This window comes from Poecile atricapillus, chromosome 8, assembly GCF_030490865.1.
Source record: "Poecile atricapillus isolate bPoeAtr1 chromosome 8, bPoeAtr1.hap1, whole genome shotgun sequence".
NCBI classification, from domain to species: Eukaryota; Metazoa; Chordata; class Aves; order Passeriformes; family Paridae; genus Poecile; species Poecile atricapillus.
Window position 1 is genome coordinate 15432833 of NC_081256.1, and position 23199 is coordinate 15456031.

General features: G+C 40.6%; 1 protein-coding gene across 2 annotated transcripts in view; it reads left to right on the forward strand.

The window, feature by feature from the left end:
* Positions 1-3064: 3064 nt before the first annotated feature.
* LOC131581452 (probable cation-transporting ATPase 13A4) overlaps positions 3065-23199 on the forward strand; it is a 214623-nt gene continuing 194488 nt past the window's right edge. For both annotated transcript variants that reach the window (XR_009278093.1, XM_058843712.1), the window contains exons 1-13: positions 3065-3200; positions 10609-10782; positions 13242-13376; positions 15584-15654; positions 15747-15827; positions 16675-16744; positions 17545-17679; positions 18077-18149; positions 18794-18925; positions 20131-20301; positions 20734-20891; positions 22341-22529; positions 22846-22907. Coding sequence is in view for 1 of the 2 variants with exons in the window: in XM_058843712.1 (XP_058699695.1) it covers positions 3138-3200; positions 10609-10782; positions 13242-13376; positions 15584-15654; positions 15747-15827; positions 16675-16744; positions 17545-17679; positions 18077-18149; positions 18794-18925; positions 20131-20301; positions 20734-20891; positions 22341-22529; positions 22846-22907 (1514 nt within the window). In the remaining variant the exon portion in view is untranslated. The remainder of the gene's footprint in view (positions 3201-10608; positions 10783-13241; positions 13377-15583; positions 15655-15746; positions 15828-16674; positions 16745-17544; positions 17680-18076; positions 18150-18793; positions 18926-20130; positions 20302-20733; positions 20892-22340; positions 22530-22845; positions 22908-23199) is intronic.

Consider the following 23199-nt stretch of genomic DNA (forward strand, 5'->3'; position numbering starts at 1 on the left):
AGTCCCCAGATGTTGTTGTGGCTGGGGAGTGCAGAATAAGGCAGCGCTGCCTTGTAAGCTGGAAAACACAAGGTGTTTCCCAGTGGGCTTCTGCGAATTGTTGGGTTGCTTTTTTTTTCCCAGCCACATTGAAGCAGGAGGCAAAGGAGGCACCAGAAGAGTTCATCAGCTCCATCCATCCTCACGCAGGTTCACCTCTGGTTAGGAAGTTTTTGAGCAGTGCATACCACATCTGTCCCTAAAGACCACAGACATTGGATTGTTCACCTGGCAATGCCAGTGCTTGCTGACTTAGAAAGTATTCCCTTGTTCCTGATCTGGATCTTTCTTCTAACACATCCACAGTGGACATGGATAATATTGCATTCTCCAGTTACGTGTTTGAAGACTGTTGCCATGGCTCCTCTTGGTCTCCTTTTCTTTAGATGGAAGAACACTAAGTACCTCTTCCATATTTTATGACTCCTTTGTTGTTCTTCTTGGTGCTCTCCTGTGAACTGTCACCAGTTGATTCGCAGCTTCCTTTCTGTAATGTAGCCAGAACTGGGTGTCACATGCTGAGAAACAGAAAATGAGAATTGGGATGCTTTAGAGGCCAGGCTTCTGTTTATACAGTGAGATTTTTTCAAAGAAAAATAAATTGCATAAGGATGACATAATACATACATGTATCTTCAGGACGGAGATAAAAGTTGTTGGGATGAGGTGAGGCAAGTGATTTTGTCTCTTGCTTGCCTACTTTGTGACTAATTTATTTAAAAGTTTAAGGGACTATATTTTAAATCTTACTTCGCTTTTATATTTTAGCTTGACCAGTTGTTTTTGTAATTTATGTATAACTTTTAAAGGCAAGTTTCATCTTAAAAATATGAATGATGATGCTAACAAATAATATTTTATCAATAAATACTATGTAATTCTTACTCCAAACAGTAGAGAGCATCCTATAACAAGGTTCCATTTCAGGCTGCTGTTTCTCCAGGCAATGGTGAACATGCTTAAGAAAATGATCAAATGTTACCATCTTTTTTGGTTCTAGATTAATACTGTGATGAGTTATTATGACAGGATGTCAGACTATGGAAATTATGAACCTTTTGCACCTTTAACCTGTTTTTAGTTCATTTTCAGTGACAGTATAAATACTCCTATAGGGGTGTTCTTCAGGAGGGCAGAACACCTTGGAGCTGGAATAAAACTACAAATAGTGGAGAGATTGTATGAGCCTTTATTCTTCCCTGGGTACCCTGCTTTTGTGGGATCTCTGCACCTCTCATCTCTGTGCCAGAGTAACCAAGGACCCCTGCTGCACCCTAGTCTGCTACAGACACTGAAAGAGCAAGGATGATATTTGGGAAAGTGGCAAAAGCTGACCAGGCAGAAAAATCGTGTGTGACAGTCCTGTTTTTCATCCCTGGCACCTCCCAAAATAATGAATTATTTCCCAAAATCATCAGCCTGCCTTGGAAAAGGTACCTTTGCAGTTGTTTCCTCTCTATTGCAGCTTCTAGATAACAATGCTCATTTTGCCCATGTAGTCAGGTTTATCAGAAATGGAATTTAATATATTCTTTCTTTTGAAGTTTTAGTTTATACTGTGACTCTCATATAACTGGAGTTCCCTTTGCTTGGTCTCAGAGGAATAAAATGGTATGTTGAGAAGTTCAGAGCAAGTTGCAGTGGGAGGAAGGAGAGGGTGGCGCTAAAGTTCTGTCTGGAGAGAGCCTTGTTCCCACTTGATCTTGTGCAATAAATCACCCTCTACACAGCTTAGTACAGATGTATCCTTGTCAATCCAACCTCTGGTCTGGGCTCCTTTTGGAAATGTGGTAGGTGTCAGGGTGGAACAACTCAGCTCCAGTGCTTATCACCAGCATTTTCAAATGAATCTGTCTCTGTGCTGTGCATAGGTGCACATCTGCTTATATTAACTGATCTAATTCCTTCATTTTCTCTTCTCTGTTTCCTGCATTTCTCCCTTTCAGTTTCTCTGAGCCTGCCCACTGCAGGATAGGCAGTGGTCTTTCCTGTAGCTTGAGATATGGACTTGTACAAGTCCATGCCTCATGGCAACAAAATGCTGAAGAATAGGAGTTAACTTAATACCTCTTGATCTGTTTCAATCACCCTAGAAGTAATGTTTTGCTTTTCTTGACATACTTGCTGGAAGAACAGGTTTGCCTTTCCTGACCTCACTCCTAAAATATTTCTTGTGTAACTTCTTAAAAAGTAGCAAAGTACAAGGAAATAGTAGTGAAATAAGAATAAATCACGAGACTAATCAGCAAATGCAGCCAAAAAAAAAATAAAATAAAAAAAGAGGTGGTAAAACATTCAGTGTTGTTTTCCTGCCAGCTTCCTTTTGGCTCTGATTTAAAGGTCACAGACATCTTATCCATCTTACTGACATCAGTGGGGAACTCCAGTTTTCCCCAGCAGTGAGTAAATAACCTCATTGATGTCTCCCAAAGCTATATGGTGAGGTCAGAAGACATTCTATGAGGATATTCTCAATAATGAATAAAGGTCCTGGTTACAGATCCTACCCAGTGGAATCCTGACATACAGTTAGTGCATAAATCCCCCTGCATGAACTGGGGCCCCTTTTTACAGTGCCAGAGCTTGATTTATTTTCCATGGCATATATGGGGATCACTGCTGGACAATTAGTTCAGACTGGTTGCTAAGAGTGTTAACAGTAGCAATGCCTATTTTGTTTCTTATTTGGACACACTCCTGGTCTCCAGTGATTCCATAATCTCTTGAAGAAAAATACTCCCCTCTTGCCCTCCCCTAAAAGTTTTGTGCCAACAGCGCTTGCTTGCACCTAGCAGAGTTACTCTCTGGAATCATACTGTGGCAAACACTTGTAACATTGAACTTTTTCTTTCTTGCATGGTTTTTGAGTGAATTCTGCATGAACCCTCACAATTGCAAAACTCCAACAACAGAATGAAGGGAGGAGGGATAAAGTGTTACCTGCTAACCCCAGAGAGGGAGGAGCTCCCTACTTCAAACATCATCAGAATTATAAGGAAGGTGTGTACTTAGAGCACTTCCTCAATGTAGAAGTTCAAGCACACTATGCTGAAGACCTGTCCTGAGGGTGCTGTAGAAAGTCTCCAGAGGGTCATTTCATGGGGGAAAATCCTGCCAAGAACCATTATGCACAGCTTAACCAGGGAGAAGAGAATGAGATGGTGAGTTGTATCTCTGTCTAGGTCTTTCTCAGCTTGAAGCAGAAGGTGGCATGTGTTCTGCAATAAAATGCTACAGACTGTAATTGAGTTATTGGTAGTTGGGCTGTTTCCTTGGCAGAAACACAGTTAGAAAGGAATGTAATCTTTTTTAGCAGAAAGAAAAGAAGGTTGGTTGTGTTCATTGGTTTTAACTGGTTATCCCCTCCAATAAGGGATGATGGCTCAACAGATTATTCATGTGGTGTTACAGATCTAGATGGAGGTGCTTTAATATGAGCTTGAGGGATGGGCCAAACCAGCATCCCCAACCTCTTGACAGCTGGATCTCCAGGATAAGCTCCAGTTAGAGAACTAGAAACCTTGGCTTTTTCCAAAACGTAAAACCACCTGTTATGTTTTCACAAATTACTGGCAAATGCAGTCTGTTGAATTGCCAACACTATCTCAGAAGCTGGGATTCCTAAATACAGAACTGCTGTATTTCTTTCCAGAGTTTTCCAGGGAGAAATGTATCTGCATGCATTTTGTAACATTCTGTGTTTACACAAAATCTCTGGTCTCCTGCATGGCACTGCTCTTTAGTAATAACGCCAGTGCACGATTGAAGTGAATTCGGTGCTTCTGAGCTGCTTTGGCATTACTGTGTGTCCTGAGTCAGCTATTCACATGGATTCTGTCCCTCTAATAGATTCTGTTGGAGATGTCAGATCCACGATACAGCTGTATAACAACAGTTCTTAGGCATATCTGGTAAATGCAGTGCTTCTCAAAATTCCTGTGCTGCAGAGCCGCTGGAGCGCTGATGTGAGTGCCTGCAGGATTTCAACAGCAAAGCTACTGAAACACAGTTACAAGCTGACACAGCTGTTCACTTTCAGAAATCCTGGAGAAGTCTTCGAAATCTCACTGAGATTGCTGTTCTAGTGAAAGAGACTGTGTCTTTGCAAACATGGATACCTGTTATTTTGCGAAGGAAAATGTAGATTTTCAGACAGCTGTCTCAGCCATCCAGGGAAAGACATTTTGTCAAATGCAAACCTGCAGAATGCAGTAGAGAGTCACCCAACTGCATCAACTGAGCAGTGCAGGAAGCACAAGGCACTTGGCTCCGAGGGTGGGGACTAATTATCAACGTGCAATGCAGAACCCGACTGGCTCTGCCACCCAATTACTAAACCGGCTGGCAGCACCCCGCTTCTGGCTCTAGCCCTGGTGCTGATGTGCCACTGCTCCCCAGCTCCAAACAGCTGCTGGGTTTGTGCCTCTGCTCCACCCTGCCTTGTCCTTCTAGGACTATAAACACCCTGTTGTGCTCTCACCACTATTAGTGCTGTCTCTAGCAATGCCAGAATTGAGCTGGAGCTAATTAGGTTTAAGTGGATTGTCTGGTGCTGTGTACAGTCACTGTTGTACCCTGAATGTTCACTTCCAGCTCTGCACTGCTGGGACGCACAAGCTGTGCTTGTATGGAGCCAGTATCCAGTATCATATCACCATCTCACCAGTATCATACTGAGCCCATGTATCCTGAATCTGGTGCTCAGGGATTTGCACTGTGAATTTTCCATGCACAGCTGCTCTGTGAGCTCAGTGCTGAGTCAGTCTTCACTATGAATCCAGAGTGTCTGGCAGTTGCCATGTTCTCCATGAGTATGGTCAGTGCTCATTCACCTGGGGTTCCCAAATGGAAATGGAAGAAAAAAGGCTTGTTAAGCACTTGAGTAGAAAATGCAATTAAAACTGTAGCCAAATTATGCTAAAATAGGCAGGAATGCATGTGTATTTGTTACATAGATGTAAGAGAGAAAAAAAGTATGAGATAGTGGAAGATATCCATGAGGATGTATGAGGTACTGTAGGAGGATGAGAAGAAAAGCAACATGTGTGTAGAAAAAGAGAACAACGAATGTATGTATTTGTGTGAAAGGAAAAAAGAAAGTAGTATGTCAGTGATAGTAGTTGTGAAGAAAGAGAAAAGGCTGTCTTTAAGTAGAGAAGTGAAGAAGAATACATGAAGTAAAGAGAAAGACTTTTTTTAGATTCAAAGCCATGTAAAATATTTTTTGATGTTGTTTTCAACAGCCAGTTTCATCTACCTGAACCAAATTATTAACAAGCAATTCTTCTCAAACAAGATCAGATCTCTTGGTCTAATAACCTAACAGCCGACACTGTGCAAGTGCCAGTTCTTCCAGAGTGGAATAGTTCAAGTAATCTGAAAGCATGCAAGGAATTAATTTGAACTCTGGATATGCAATGCTTCCCTGTGTTGAACCAGGTGTCCAATTTGTTGTGGAAAGTTCAGGAGCTCTAATAAGAAGAAATGCTTTGAAGTTTTCTTCTGTATTTCAATTTTTTGGTACAGCTGTGGTGCTAGATAGTCCTGGATTTAAGAATAATCACTCTGATTTACAAAAACTAACCTGTATATCCTTGTGCATGTCTTTGGGTTTACTTTACAATTGCTGCAGAACATTTTCTTGAATGAAAGTTCACTCTTCTGCTATGCAGCTAAAACTTAGCAAAGTATATTCAGAGCATGAGACAAACTCTCTCTCCATAACCATTTGTAGTACCAGAAAGATCTTAGTAGTGTGAGAGAACTCTGGACACTCCAGAACTCCAGAGCTTGCCTCAGAGAGGGCTAATAGTATGCTTCCCTTCTTCTGCTTGAAGATTTTGAGAAGTACATTTAATGTGGAGTATGAAGAGGAAGTTAAAACACAGCTTTATGCTCTCTGCCAATGTGATGTTCTTCTCTGCACAGCTTGGGAATAATCATTCCCTTTGCACAAAACCTAAAGTGTGAAGCTGAAGTCTTGCAGTGCAAAAGATTGTGATAGACTTTGACAGGCTACTGCCTTGGGAAGGATTTGCCAGCAGCCTGTCTTGAGCATGGATTCTCCTATTGCTTTGGCTGAAGGAATGGGAGAACTGCAGTCAGTCAGCTGGTGAACCCCAGTTTATTGCTGCATCTTGGCAGCTGTCCACCTCCTGTGAGATGCCACAGTTCTGAAGGGAATCTGATACAGGAATTTTATATACTTTGAATTTGAAAAATGTAACTTTTAAAATTGAAATAAAATCTGAAAGGTACAATCTTGTTGCTAAAGGAACAATAGTGAATGCCACTACTGGTTTCAGAGTGAACAGGAACAAATCTCTATGAAACAGGTTCTGGTTGGTAAGAATGAGATTCAGTTATTAAATTGCTTGTGAAACTTAGCCAGTTTTTCAAGTCTAATCCTATTACCTGTTGTTATAGCAACAGGTTGTACATAATAGGGTACCTGGTGTTGGGGTTGCCAGAAATATGACCATTCACAGCCACTGCTTAGGCTCCCTGATTGTAGCTACAAACTTTGTTTTCACCAAAGAAAAAGGTGCCTGAATTTGTTCGACTTTTGCATTTAAATTCTGCTGTGCAGATGACCTGGAAGTTAGAAGCAATTTTTCTTTTAAACATAAGTAACAAAGACTTGCTGGACACCAGAGTGATAAGCTCTTGAATGCTGGCATTGTGTGATCGTAAAAGCAGCTAAGAACCTTTCTTGCCAACAGAGCAGGTCTGGCAGCTTTTTCTGTCCAATAATCCTGGCTCCTTCTTAGACCCTTCACTCACAAGTCAGACCATTTTGTTACAGTCACTTCTCTGTTGAGAGTCTTGAGAGAAAAGGAATGTTCACAGATGAGGGAATAAAATTTTACTGTACTCTACAATTAATTAAAAATTATTCTATAGAGATGAGATGAACACTGTATACCAGCCTATTTTGTAGATGGTGTTACCTCCTATGAGATAATAAGAAGCCCTTTGGAGTCTTAAAGACAGCTAATCTTCACTTTATTTTCCACCATTTCCTAGTCTGGTGCACTCAAGAACCCATATTATTTGACTGTGAACTATTTTATATGCCAATGCACTCATTGAATTCTAAAAACCTGTTCATGCATTAGAAAAGTTGTCAAGGTGCAAATCTGTATTCATCAGATCCTCTTCAGAAGAAGCATGTCTGCAACAGCACAACAAAATGAAACACAGCAAAAGTGATTTCCTTAACAGCATAAAACTAATGTGACAGACATGCACTCACTGCAGTTCTCCCACCAGGACTTCTACCAGCCTTGAAAGTATTGTTTGCCCTAGTGGACATGCATTTGCTTGGAGGCCTTTGTAGCAGAGGCCGAGTGAATCCTAAATAAGCTTCAAGAATTTCTAAACCCTAATTACTAATGTGGCTGAACAAACCTGCGCCGTGTGTGTGCCTGTTCCTCCCTTCTTCATGCACATTTTGAATACCTCTGTTATTGGTCTAATATTCATCTGTTTTGTGGAAGATAATGGTTTTGAGAATTCTTCTAAAGAATTGTGTTTTGACTTATCTGATGAGTGAGAAGTTTCTGCTTCAACAAGGAGTTATTCATGTATTAATTCCTTTTTTTTTATGAATACAACATTCATTGCTATAATCCTTCCAGCTGAAAGCACAGGGCCAGAAAAAACTCCTCAACCTAAGGAACATTCAGTACTGAAGCTAAGCTTGAAAGGTTCTGGCTCAGGGGACTTTGGCACAAGTCAAATTTGGAACATAGTCTATTTCCCTGCCTAGCTTTACTTCTCAGTGACGTGGCCCAGGTGATCCACTCCAGACATTTCCAAACCGTGGGAAATTATTTGCTTTGGCATTAGATTCCTTCATGGACATCTAGATACATCAGTAAACATCTGATGTTTACTCTTTCCCAGTTTACTCCTTGTTTAGAACTCCTGAACAACTGCGTTAGAAATGTCGCACTCATCAAGACATGAACCAACAAACCTGAACCAACATCTCTGTTCATATGGCAAATCATGCCCTTGAAGGGTCAGAACAGTTTAATGGTATCCCTCTGTCTATCTGTCTCCCTGTCTGTCTCAAGAAAGTCCCTTGTGAGAAGCTCAAGGTCCAGCACACAGCATAATGTATATCTTAAAGAGCATGATCTTTTCTTCCAAGATGATCTGTTTTCCTTGTTTGCATCTCCTGTATTTCAAGATGAGGAATACTGATACGTGCTTGGTACTGGGAAGTGTCTTGGAATCTGTGGTTTCAAATCACTTTATGAATTGAAACTATTCTGGGAAAAAAAGGCCTTAAAACATACCCTGGCATAGGGGGACTCAGATATTTTCAAATATTGGTGCATGGTTTCCTAGACAAAAAATACAGAGAAATACAGAGTTTACTCTAATTTTGTGGTTATGTTATGTATCAGGCTTGGGAAACCATTGACCATTTCAGTGGAGAACACTGCCAACAGAAGATGATCCCAAATGACTGCCAATCAGAGCATTCACCCTCTCTCTTCTTAATTCTATTAGTACAACCTTACTGACTTCTCAGGCATCGGGTGTAAGACACAAAAACTGGAAATTAAAGGAGTGATTCATGGGCAGAAGCAAGATGCACATGGCAGCAATCCTGGTCTTCCCCACCCTGATATTCATGCCCATCCCAAAATACTATTCCAGTTATTCCAGGTCCAGCTATACATTGAAGGAAGTCCAAAGGCGTGTTCTTTTAGCAGTTCTTCCCTTTGGCATCTCTCTCTTCTTGGGAGATCCTTTGCCTTGTTGACGAGCTGTGAAGTCTGTATCCAAACATCTGGATCCTGCTAGTAAGCAATTGCTGTGAAGAGTAAGTTCACATTGTCCTATGCATTATTCTGTATGCTGGTGCTGACACTATTTCTTTAACCTTTTTGTTAAGGTTACAGCAAGAGAGAGTTGAATGGAGACTCTTTACCTGTTTATAGGAGCATGTGAATATTAATTGCACATGACTGCCACACCAACTACCTCCTAGCAAGCTTGCCTGTCTGCTGCCTTCCACGGGATTCTTTCTATCTGCTGTAGAGTTGCCTTATTCTCTTGGTCTGCTCAGAGATTATAGAAGCCTTTGAAAATGCTATGTATGCATCTCACATGTGGTATAACCAGGTCCTGTGCAATGCAGGCCACTTCCCTTCGTTGTTTACCATACTTTTTCCTCATGGTTGCCAACTTCTTCCCCTTAGAAACCTCTTGGAGATTGCTTAGGATGACAGAGTCTGTCTTTTGGGGAATGCCACAGAGCAGGTGTGCCGAGGCAGCGTGTGGAACCACTGGGCAGGGCCTGCATTTCACATAACAAGCAGACACCAGCACAGAACCAGGAATTATGCATTAGTCATCCTTACAATTACACTGCCTTTTCTTCTCACCTTATCTTGCAATATCTGTGACTGTAGACATCTGATCCTCAGAAGCAGATTGCACAGTTGTTGGAGATATACTTGGAAGAAAGAAACTGAAGAACCTTAATCCTTATGTTAGCAAATCCTCCTGGTCACCTGATGTAATTGCAGCCATGGAATCTACCATCTTAGCTTTGGCTGCATCTCCTCTATAAATTCACTATACATCTCATTTCATGTTTTCTAAGTCCCTGCTAGCAGTACTGAGAGGAAATTTGGCCATGGTACCAAGACCTGCAGCTCTTGAAATGTAATGCTGACAGACATCTCTTTGATGTTTTGGGCAAGTCACCCTGCCTCACTGTAACAATTTCCCCAGCTTTTAAAATGGAATAATAACACCTACTCATACAACTAAAATGAGTAGCTTCCTTGGTCCTCTGAACATGTAAAGCATTCTTCAAATGTTCATTAGATGTTCTTACTAACTACTACTACTACTACTATTATTATTATTATTATTATTATTATTATTATTTATTATATGTTAGACCAATGGCACATGGGCAAGCTCAAAAATTCCCATATTGGAGCTGTCGTGGAGGGTGGCAACAGCTACAAAAGCTGTGTCTGTGCTAAGTTGTGCACAGCAGCTCCAGCTCATGCAGGCACACAGTGTCATTCAGCACCAAGCAGAGGCACTGGCTCAGTGTTTGAGGTATAGGTGCAGTAGTGCAGATCACTGCTAGAGCAGGGGAGCAGCCCTTCTAATGCAGCAGCTCTGCACTGATCACCCACCAGCCCCTGGTGCAGATAAACTTTGCAGCTATCTGGCCATTAAAAAAGCTGACAGTCAAATCTGAATTCCTGACTTGGAGTAAAGGTTTGAAACTTAGAATGTTATCATTCCTGCTCATGCACATACAAAACAGTGTCTCACGGAGTTTCACAGCTACAGAAAAATAGCGATTGGATCTGGATTTTGTGAAGGTGGATGAAAAGTAAGATGCAAATTTTTGATAATCATGTTTAAGACATGTAAAGCAGCCAAATGCAAGTTCTATGGCTTGTTTTTCACAGTACCATACCTAACACTACCTATGGGAGACCAGTGAATGACAGGAAGGTATAGTATTGCAGGCATTTCTTTAGGAGAAATAATAATGATTTTCCTCTTCTCTTTGCTGTACAGGACATATTTGGCTACAAAACTCAAAGCTGCCGAAAGGCTTTGTGCATTGCTGGATACATCTTGTCCTGTGGGGCTCTGAGGCTGCTGTTTTACTGGAAGCCCGAGTGGGATGTGTGGGTAAACTGCATCCGATGCAGCTTGGAAGAAGCTGATATTGTTCTGCTTAGAACAACAGTAGGTGCCTACTTTAATCTTTTAATTAGTCCCTAGTAGGTAGCTATTTGACTGGTGAGTTAACTGTAAGGTGTCCAGTTAGCTGAAATCTCTTACATTGCTGGTTTCCTGCAATAATATCTTAAGTGTACCACTGTTGATCTAAAGAACTTCAAAGTATTCCACAAATTATGTGCATGATGATGGTGGGAATGGAGGGTAACAGCTGATCAGACAAGGTTCATGAAAGACATTGGGATGATAAAACCTGCAATATGTGGTTTCAAGACTGTCATTTGTTCTCAGTCCTTCCTCCTCCCTTCTACAATCCCTGTGCTTTCTACATTGTAGCTGTGTGCTGCAGGTTCTAAATCACCCGTTTGTTTGGCAGTATCCAGCAAATCCTGTTTCCCTCACTTGGCTATTATGGTGAAGATGTCCTTCTCTGCCAAAATTTACCCACTGGACCAAATTAAAGATTTGTCTAGCAGGGTCCCCAGCAGTGTCCAAGTGTGTCATGAGGGATCAGTACACAAGAGGCCAAGCCTACACTACTTATTTTCTTGGCTCTGTTTCAATTTTCCATCAGCACTTCCCCCAGCTTGCAATCGTGCAGTTAATGCTTTCAGAGCTGGTACATTTTGCAAGTAGTTTCCTGATACAGGTCTCTGTCTGTTGAGGACTATACTGAAGCACTGCAACATATGCAAACCCTGGTTTTATTTCATGGAAGCTACCACAACACTAAAGAAGCAAGCTGAGACTTGGGTCTGAATCCCAGCTGAGCCTTAGTACTCCAGGACCTGGCAGGGTTGGTTTGCTTCCAAAAGTTTGATTTGTTCTGCTTCAAAGATTCCTGAACAATGGCATTTTCAATGTTTGCAATTGCAAAATGGATCACTTACTGCCTCTGTGTTTGAGCTGCCTTCTGAAATGAGCACAGCAGCATGCAGTTAAAATCCCACATTTTGAAAACCACAGATCTGCCTGTTGAATACTTCCTAATGAAACAATCTGCAGCCTAATAGTCTGGGGGTATGTTTTTTCTGTTATTAAAAACATCATATTAGGCTTAATATCCTTTTTAAATCTTCAATTCAGTTTGTATTTTTAATTACCTATTCTTGTGTGTAATTTTAAAAAGATGTGCCATGCCGAGCATTTTTCAAATAAATGAGTTTTTAAATGATCCTTTGTGTAATTAAACAGGAATTGAATCATGTTGTATGTTCATGTTATCAAGAAGATTTCTGAAATATGCTCTGGGTGTTTGAAAATTTGAGATTTCCTTCATGATTCTTTGTGTTAAAATGACAGTTTTGTTTTGTTTTGCTGCATTCTGATTATATCAGCCCTCAAATGTGATGATGGCTACTGTGATGATGAGGATACAAGTTATTTCATCAGCTTGATCCTTGTAATTATCTTTTACTTCACATAAAACCTTAATTCTTAAGTTATCATTATCTCTGCATTTGCAATATAAGAGCCTATTTAGCTTACTTTTGTTATTGAATTTTGATTCACTTTAGTTCGAATGATGAGTACCTGTGTTATTCACTGGTTCCCATCTCAATCTGCATGCCAATGTCTACTCATTCTGAAATCTAAATTAAAGATAAATATCAGAAAATAAATGCTATTCCACACAAAAGATCAATTTAAGAAGAAAAGTGGGCAAATAAGATATATAAACATTATTGAACTTCTTTTTTTCACACTTAAATTATTCCAAAGGACTCATATTTGGTACAGAATGTTTTTTTTTACTGTCCCCTTTTCTAATTAAAGTTTTGTAACTGCAAAACTGCTCACACACAGAATGTAAGTCAGTCTCATAGCTGGCCTTAATGCATGTAATTCAGTGTTTGGGACTGAAACTTAGCATGAGGCTACTCACTACGGTATTTGCTCTAATCTCTCAGACTGTACTACCAACTCTTGTTATCAGGCAGTTCTAATGTTCAACTTACTTCATAAAAAGTGGGAAGGTCATGAACCCAGTTTGTGGCAAAAGCTTGTGTAAGGTGCCGTAAGTGCTGACACACTTCTTCCAGTGAAGTGTTTACTCAGGAGTGACTGTAAAGGTACTGGCACTAAACATCCATTTTGCAGCACAGTGCTGTGTTCCCTTTGATCTTCCCTTTACAGCACGGTCACTGCATCTCAGATTGTCCTGTGCTGTTTGCCTGTCCTAGATCTTGACCTGAGTGTTCACATTGCATCTTTATTAGCCAAACACTGGACCTGTGGTCACTGAAGTATTTGCAGTACTTGCATTTTGACAGGACAGTGGTTCTGTTCCTATTCTAATGATTTTTCTCTCAGTCACAAGTGTTGGCAGGCTTCTGTTGGTTAAGCCTTAAAAAAAGCCAGAGCAGTGCTCTAGAAAGGCTACTGTAATCATTGACTCCAAGGTGAAAGTGAGTTTGGTTGGTGTTTGGGGCAAGTTGTGACACTTCTCTTCTATACTCACTTAGGATGATTTTAGGACTTATTCTCGTAAGACTGTGACATGGATCTCAGTGTCTGCATTTATCAAAAGTAAATCAGATTATCCAGCCACTGAGGAAGACTCAATCTTCAGCAAAGCCATACTGAAGCCAAGTTTGCAAGTAAGTAAAGTATTCCCTGTAGCATCTGGGAGATGATGGCAAATCTCAGTCATGCTTCATGGAGTGAAAGTGACCTGGGAAACACATCCAGCTAAGAATCTTACAGCTTGAGGAACACAGTGAGCTGTGGAAAAAGAAGAGAACTGTACTCAATGGTTCTTGCCTCTGTAAAAATCCTCTCTTTTTCTGAGAGGGGTTATGAAATGAGAAATCTCACTATTTCTGATAGAAAACCTATAAGTAGGAGAGCTTCAGGAGACTGGGGTTTGCAGTGAAGAATCAGAGTTCCAAATAAAAAAATCATTCCTGACATAAGAATCAGGGAATTTAGGGGTGACGGTCTGAAAGGGGACTGTGCAGAACTGAACACAGCTGCCTCAGTAAAATGAAAACAGGGAAGAATGCAGCTGATGGAGAATAGAACAGAAAAGTGCCTGAGCGACATCCGTATTTCCAGAAATGTTTCATCAACACATTTTGCTTCCTTGCCTCTGTATGCACCAATTTGTTCTTTCAAGTGCGTTTGCTGGAGTCAGGTTAACAGGTGTCATTGTTAACTGTTGCAAAAATGTATCCTGGTCTCTGCCAGTTCCATAGATTTGACATCCTGATGAGACACTGGGGAGAAGGTAGGTGATGGATTGATCCAAGCAGATCTCAATGTCCCTCCTGAGCTGAGTGAATGTAATTATCCCATGTCTAAAACATGTACCAGACAGTTCAGTTAGGTGCCTTGTTTAGCATTACATGTGAAGTTTGTGTGAGCAATAGAAATGCAAAATGATACATTTGCTAATATCTGGCTCTTAATTATAGATACTAGAGCACCGCACCAAGGAATCCAGAAAAGAGCTATTTTCCCTTTCAGGAAATAATTTCTAACTTACCAGAATTTATTTTTATATCTACAACATTTTTTAGTAAATATTTTCAATATAAACCTAACTTTAGCTGAGCAAAGCTGTTGCTATTTCTGCTGTGGACATATATTAATGTGCCCAGGAAAGTTTAGTGCCAACTAGTTTAATCAGCTGGCACAATATGACGAAAGTGGAGACAGCTCTGTAACATTCTTTTGAGGATCAAAGTAGTAACATAAAAAAGCCAAATATAAACTCAAATAATAGGCCCTTTGAACACCACTTTCATATCAATCAAAACATCTAGATAGAAAAGACCAGATTTCAAATCAGCAAAGAGAGAACAGTTTAATCCTTCCTTAGCAATTCAGAAACCCCTACTTATAAGTCAGTTATAAAGTGTTTTTGCCATTTAAGCTACCTAAATCCACGGAGTTGTGTGCTGTGCCCAAGAGCTGTCTAAGGACCTCTTCCAACAGGGAGCTGAATCCCTCGCTTCCCACTCCAGTTTTTAGCATTGCAGATGTTGCAGCTCCTATTGCATGAAATCCTGACTTCAGACCTCTTGTTAAGTTAATGACTGTGGTTATAGCTCCATTTTGAGTCAGTGGATGAGGTGAGTCTAGATTTCATTGGCCTATAACAATGCTTATTACACTGGGTAGGGAGAGTTCCCTGAAGCTGATTTCTTTATCACTCGTGTGTACAGGTGTATAGCCCTGCCCTCTGCCAGCTAGATAGGAAGTGCCATTATCTCTAATAGGCTTCATTATTGTTGCTCAGGACAGGACAGACTCCTCTTGCAAGTTATAAATGACAACATGTGTTCCTAATGGATAACTGCTCTGCAAGGACTTAGCATTAGCAGTGACTCAGTATCCTGGGATGGCCTTTCTTGTCTGTTGGCACATCTGTTTAGCTGAAGGACTCAGCACCATGACTGGAAATGGCCCAAAGTCCCGTGCTTTCCACAAAGCCAGATGGAAGACAAGGGAGCTGTTGGTTGAAGACAGCTGCCTGCGTATCCACCGAGGCTTCAGTGATCTCTTAGGTTCATTCTGTGAGATCAGAGTGAAGCTTATTCCTTTCTTCACGAAGAACACTGTTTTGTACTTGCTTGACCTAAAGATCTGTAAACTGGAACCTGCACTGAGCTGAGGATCCCGATCTATAATTCAGCTAGGGAGTCAGTGTATGCAATCCTGTCTTCTCTCCCTCTTTGCCCCCATAAAATTTCCTTTATCTGTACTTGATCCCAGTGAGGATGCCTAGGTGAGCTCTGTGAGCAAGTCTGAGTATTTTTGTTTGCTGTGTTGCATGAATTGTTGTCCCTGTTTTGTTTACCAGGTGAGAGCTATCCAAGTACAAAAAATATGCTATGTCTGGAATATCTATGCAAAACAGTTCCAGAGAGTTGGGTGAGTTCACTGCACTGGTTGCAGAAGTCTCTGAGGAAGTCAAGTGTCTTTGTGAATAATGTCCTAAGGAAAACACTCCCTTTCTATTTTAGAGTCCTAGAAGACCACTACACTTGCTCAGCTATACATGATAAATTTGGTTCTGGTCTCACCTGCAACGAACAGAATGTCAGGTACGCATTTTAAAACATGAGCACTCAACATATGGATTTCAAAGAGATGTAAATTCCTTCTGTTGTTGCACTTCCCAGGAGTTTTTTGTGTATTTATTAATATGCACATAATTTTAGATGAAACAGCCATGCATGGAAATATTGAATGAAAAGGGCTAGAGAATGAATTTTAGTCCTTGTCAAAGTTTTTGAAGTGTCTCAGTATTCATCTCTGTTATTGTTCTCAATCAGGAAATAACTATGTCCTGTAACTTTTAGCAATTCTTATTTGGAGTAAGAGAAAGTCTCTGTGAAAGAGTGCAAGTAAGGTATGTTTGCTTCTTCACTGGGGCTCCAAATTGACTAGTTCTGGTCTTTGAACTTATTCTCATAAACTACTGTATCATTAGCAAGTTACAGAACACGTATTTATGAAACTGCTAAATACAGAAATAATCTTCAGTTGATTGAATATTGAGCATCCAGCAACCTAAGATGTCAAATCGTGCATTCCAATCACTCTTAACTGTTTGCAGAATTATTTGGGCTTGGATAATTAAGTTTTATTTAGATGCAGAATTCCTTTGTTTATAGTGTCTCAAAGTAATTTTTGTATGATGGAAACATTTGCCTAATCGGTTCTGTTGCACCTTTTGTCTGCATAAGTAAATGCCACTGGTACAGCCATCTTTTCTGACGTAAGCACTGTAAGGACATTTAATTTAATTTTTTTTTTTTTAAGAAATATCCTCCCAGCCTTTAAACTGGGATCAAAAGAAGCTCTCAGGACTACTGAAATCTGCATTTTCTTGAGCAAGTGACACTGTCACATATTTTATATGTGAGTGATGTTTTTTATCCCATACAGGAGAGTTATATGTGGGCCAAACACTATCGATGTTCCAGTGATCCCTATTTGGAAACTACTCATCAAAGAGGTTAAGCATTATTCTAAGCTGCTTGGGAGGCCGTATGTGCATATAATTGATTCTACATCTGATTTAACTTCCCACTACTTACTCTTCAAGCGCATTTCTTTTTCAAATCCCGTTGAAAGCTGTTCCATGAAATCATCATGAATTCATTAATTTTCCCTTGTTCCATATTCTCCATCCCCATGCCTGTGTGTCTGCTTGGTATTTCTCTGTATGTATCTGTGTCCTGGGAGCTCATTCTGTTTGCCTTCTGAGGGCCATTGAAGGTTTCCAAGCTACGCTAGAAATCAAACCTTCCAGACAAGGGCTGTCTGTTAATCAACAGAGGTTAAGTGAACAGCATGCCTAGAGCTGCAGAGAGATCCATTTAGCTCGTGATTTTGGGCACAGCACCACACAAAGCACCAATACCTCTTTCAGACAGGAACAGCCTATATGTAGCCTAAACAGGGTGTTTGTGACGGCGTGCTTGTGGTATGTGAACTCCGTGCTCACAGCACAATCTGTTCTTCTCTCACCTTTGTTACATTTCTTGTAAGAAGCAAAAAACCCCAAGGATTTGGCTGAGTCATTCACATCCCAAATAATATCCTACTGGTCCATATTATTTGGCCCTTTGGTCAGATGAAGATAGTCTGATCTGATTAGACTAAAGTGATTGCTAAGAAAATTAAAACAGGGCTCAGAAGTCACAATACTTAATGTCTCTTATTCCAGACCTTTTCTAACAGGTTGGACTATCTAGGTATATTTGGGCCACTTAAATGTGGCCAGCTCTTTACTATTGCTGTCTCTCCAAACAGGTCCTAAATCCATTTTACGTGTTCCAGCTGTTCAGTGTGTGTCTGTGGTTTGCTGAAGATTACATGGAGTATGCCACTGCCATCATATTCATGTCTCTTGTCTCAATATTTTTGACTGTATATGATCTTAGAAAGGTGAGACACCTCACATTTGCCACAAGGCAGATTTACTTCTAATGTCTGGGAAAGGCCAGCATGTTACAGTGCTACAAGACTTACTCAGAGGTTTAGTCTGGTGACATTGTGCAGTAGCAGGTGCAATGGCCTGGCCTCCTAGTCATGGTAATCTCTGTGTGGTACCTTGCCCACATCCTCCCTTCCCCATTCCAGTGCTTCACTTTGTAACATTTTGTTATGCTCTCAGTAATTAGGGTGGGGAATTTCTTTCTCTGAGTGGTTGTATAGTTCCTGGTAGAGCCGGAACCCAGTTTCTGAAGGCTCTCATAACAAACAACAAAAAGCAATAATTGTTAGTGGACAAATTGCATAATGTAAGATGTGACACTTTTGTGTGTTCTTCTTTAATTTATAGCAATCCATTAAACTGCACAGACTGGTTGAGTCTCATAACAACATCATGGTCACTGTCTGCAGAAATAAGGAAGGTGACTCCTCTATGCTTCTTTTTTTCCAAAAGTTTTGTTTTGTTTCTATAGCAATTTATATCAAACCCAAGCATGTACAGTAAGAGATTTATTCTAAAGTGGCTTTCCTCTTCTCTTTCTCAGCTCAGTTAGCTCACTTTTGCACATAGAGTTAATTTAACTTAAAAATATGTTGTGGCACATCAAACTTATTAATAATTGAGGATGGCCTTAGCAGAAAATCATCAGGAAAACTAAGTAATTTTTCTTAAAGCAGCTCTGACATAGTCAACAGCATACCCACTAAATGGCTGAGTACACCTAATTGCTCCATGCAAAGTCTGTTCATTTTCAAGGTATCTAGAGCACAAGCCAAAGAGATGAAGTCAAGTAAAAGAATGTAGATCCAAGGCTCTTCAGTTAGCTCAGTGCATTGGAACAGTAACCATTGGTTGGGCTCCTGGGTAAATAAGGAGGAATTCTTCAGCTGGAACTGATGCTTAGGCTTTTCTTAAATACTGCAGGTTGTATACTTAGGTCCTACTGTGGGCCTTTGTTTATCAGCCATTATAAAGAATTATATTCAGCAAGTGGTTCCTTGTATTTTTTCCTCTTGATACAGAGAAATATATGAAGCACAAGATTTGCATTCTTGTCTCTTTCAGGGTTCCAAGAGCTGGAATCACACCATCTCGTTCCTGGAGATATGCTGATTTTGAAAGAGGGCAAAACCCTTTTGCCTTGTGATGCCATCCTGGTGAGCGGGCAATGCACTGTAAATGAAAGCATGCTGACAGGTACAGCCCATCCCTCCCAGGTTTGTCACCTGAACACCATCATTGCCCCATGGCTTCAGCCAGTGACACAGGACAGGCAGTGTTATCATGTGCATCCCTTTCTGTGAGACAGTCCATAACTGGACAAGAAGGGGATTCTTTTGGTTCAATATAAAAGAGATTGAATTGTTGTTAGTTGTCTAAACAGACATTATGGACTTTAGGAAGAGCAATTTATCCTTTTCTACCTTCCTGGGGTGCAACATTTAGGAAGAGATGATCTGATTAGAAGGGAAAGAGTGGACAGTGAAGAGGAGTGAGCAGGACAGGAGAAGAAAATGGATATGAAACAAAGTTGTTCCTACAAAGGGCCCACAGTCCACTCTGGCTGCAGGGGTTTCTGTCACTCACTGGATGTCTCATTGCTGCAACATCTCCAACCTGTGGAGTGTCTGCCTAGCCCTCCAGACACTTAGCCTCCCATTCCTGTGATAGCAGTGGAGGACATACCAGGTGGGAGAGGTCACTGGAAAGCAGGATTTTTGGTGCAGGAGGAGGTCACAGCTCTATTTCTTTTCCTATTTCTATTTCTTGTCTTTAAATTTGGTCTTGATCTGAATCAAACTGAAACTGACAGTTCTGAAATTTCACATAAATGAGAAAATCCAGAAACACCTTTCATTTAGAAAACTTCAGCTGTCACAAAATATTTCTTCTTCACCTTAGTGTCTGCTTTGACATAAATAGGGTATTTGTCACCTGTCAAGCATTGACCTAAAGGCCCTCCTTTTCACTACAGGGAAAACAGAGAATATCATGTTCCCATCTGCTTGGGGGAATGTGTAGTGAAGTGACCTGCACATGAGGTTCAAATTAGGTAAACAACTTGTGACCATTCAGCAGCAGTCACACAACACCAGTTCAGGCCTCTTTTCAAGTCTCTACATCAACAGGGTTTGGAGTCCTTGGATTGCTTTCAGTTCTCAGACTTACATGAAGCTGCTGTACTGCTGCAAAGGAAAACCCTTCTCTGGCAATCTGTTTGCTAGGCTTTAAGCTCTATTCACTATGAAGATGTCAAAATATAAAAGTAAAATTTCTGTAAATTGGTTTCTCTAGTAAATACCCTTTAACTTACTGCCTAGATGTCTAGGTACTTATTTGAAAGTCAGCAGGACATTATTAAGTGTACTGCAGTTTTCTTCATCTGAGCTAATCTTCCCTAGGAGAAAGTATTCCTGTAACAAAGATCCACCTACCCCGAGCTGATAATTTCAAGGCCTGGAGAGAGTACTGTGCAGAAGATTACAAAAAACATGTCCTCTTCTGTGGAACAGAGGTCATCCAGACCAAGGCAGATGACAGAGGAGTAGTGAAAGCTGTGGTGCTGCGGACTGGTCAGTCAACACTTGAGTTCAGTTTTCCTTCCATGATTTTTCTCACTGGAACAGTCTGACAATGTATCAAATCACATTAATTTAAAGGCACCAATCCATATTTACAGCAGACAGATGGAAAATCATTATCCTGGGCTGGGGTAAGTTATTATGCATTGTTTCTTTTTGCTTGGTGTAACTTCTACAACAACTACCAGCATATAATTACGAAGAAGAATTTTGCTCTGCTTCTAAGACATTGAAAAAATCCTTCCCCTTAAGACAAAAATAACTCTTTTCTATGTTCTGCAGGTAAGGTCACATACACTAAAATTAAACACCTGTGCCATCTTTCATAAATTGCAGAAATTATGAATTATTTTGAAGCCCCCCATTCTTTGCAGAGAATTTGAAGTATTTTCCCCTTGGAATGATTTTAATTTGTGTTTCCAGGTTTCAACACAGCCAAGGGGGATCTGGTGAGGTCCATCCTCTACCCTAAACCCATGAACTTCAAGCTGTACAGAGATGCCCTCCGGTTCCTGATGTGCCTCATAGCATTTGCAGCCATTGGAATGATCTACACAGTGTGTGTATTTGCACTTAATGGGGTGAGTTACTAAATGAGGGAGAAATGGTTCACCTGAAACCCTTTTAAAATGGTTCACTCATTCTCATGCATGAAGGTCAATGTGAGAAGAGTTATACACTGTAAATAGGCAGTTCTACAAATTTTAAAGCCTTATTTATTTAGAGCATTTTTAGAAACTTACAAAAAATAATTTCATCCCATAATAATTATCTGCCAATGTAAAGTCCAAGTCATGAGTTGCAAGGTTGATTCTGTAATTCAGCTTTTGAATAATTTTTCTCCTGGGGAATAATCTACAATCAGTTGGCTCAGAAGATTATTTCCCCTTAGGATGTCAAAGAAAGTGTGTTTGAGAACATATCCATGTGTCTGCTTTGAAGCTTTTCCTCTTTTTTTAAATTTAACTTCCTCATTGTAATATGTAAAATACATGTGATGCTATCTCAATCGCTGAAATTGTCTTGTCAATCTTTTAAGATTGAATCACAGGATGTACTAAATGCTTCCTCTTCTGTGAGGGTTTGTTTAAAGTTGGGTGGTTAGCACTTCATTCTAACATAAAATAGATACAAAATACCATCAAACTGGTGTGTTCTGTGTTCTGAGACAATATCAATGAAGGGACAACTAGAACCTGATGGAAATTCAGCACATCAAGTGCAGCATGATTTGTGGTCAAAGTCCCAAGCTCAGAGGTAATAATAGCAAATCTCTATGATGGTTTTCAAATTTGCTTTTGTTTGCAGTGTCTCAGTCCTGGGACCCCAATTGGAAAAGCATTCAATTCTTTAGCTTTCATATCAACTGCTCAGAATAATGGTGCCCACACTCAGCATCCTGGCAGTGGGTTTTGCACTGACCTCTAAGCTCCCAAATTATACATTGCTTTTACAAATGTAACTGTTACTTCCATATCTCTTCTTGCAGGTAAAAGCAATTTTCTTTCACAACTCCTAGAACATAAGGTCAGAAGAAATCATTAGCTCATACGTTCTGCCCTCATTTTTATAACCATCCCATATGTCTCACCTGTCACCTTAACATGGAGTCCAGACCTATGCCTGTAGGCATTTGGATGAATGCCCATATAAATAGCAGATTCCTGTGTGCTATGTCATGGGAAAATGGGTTTGACTGAGGGTGCAATGATCTAGCTGGCATGTTTGAACACGTGTTTTGGAGGAGGCTCTGAACTCTACCTGGCAGGTTTGTTTGCGTGGAGAATGGATGAAGGCCTGGAGGCTGCTCTTTAGCAGTGATGAGGCTTTAAAGCCTCTGGTTAAATCAAGCCTTCAATTCATCTCCAATTTCATATGGAGATGAATACATGGTGATGGACCACAGGCAGAAAACAGCACAGCCTGGAGCACCTGCAGTGGAGGGGAGGAGGGATGGAGAGGGCTACACCCAGTGCAAGCAGCACTCCTTGTCACTCGCTTCCTGATAACTGTCCTTGTTATTATGTCAGGAGGAGACAGGAGAAGTGGTGAAGAAGGCTTTGGATGTTATCACTATTGCTGTCCCACCAGCTCTGCCAGCTGCCTTGACAACAGGAATCATTTATACCCAACAGAGGTTGAAGAAAAAGGGCATCTTTTGCATCAGCCCACAGAGGATCAACATGTGTGGACAGCTGAACCTTGTCTGCTTTGACAAAGTAATGGCTGCGTGGTGGTTATGCCTTCATTGGTAAAGGGAGCCATGCTGGGGGGTGGGAGGCTGGGGTTTGATTGAGCATTTCCATTTTATTTTAGAAACACAATGACCAGTGCTGTGTACTTAAGTTCTTGTTGTCTGAACAGAAGCTGTGGCAAATTCTTGTTTTTCTTGGAATCTAGGAATTGTCTGGTAGCCTTTTCGCTCTGCACCGTGCTGGTATTTTCCGGACAGGAACTTCTTAAAATAAGTCTTGATTTTTATTCCTCTTGGAGCTCTCATGTGGGAAGTTAATTTAAATGTACGTTTTAACTTAGACTGGGACCTTAACAGAAGATGGCCTGGATCTTTGGGGCTTCCTGCCCTCTGAAAGAAACTGGTAAGGCTCCCTGACACACCAATGGCATCTAAATTTGGTGGGGTAGTGATTAGATTTTTCTACTAGACAAAGGACCAAATCTGAAACACAGTTATTGTTAAACAGTTAAGCAGCTTGAAGTACCTGTGTTTATATTTTAAATTTTATTTCTATATCCTCTGGAAAATTAATTGTTTGCCTCATTCCAGGGGTCCTGCTCCACATGAAAAGATGCAGCCACTGTTGCCAGCATTTGGCACAGCATGTCTGGGCAGACAGTGTTCAGCAGACAGGCTGGGTTTGGTCTCAAGGC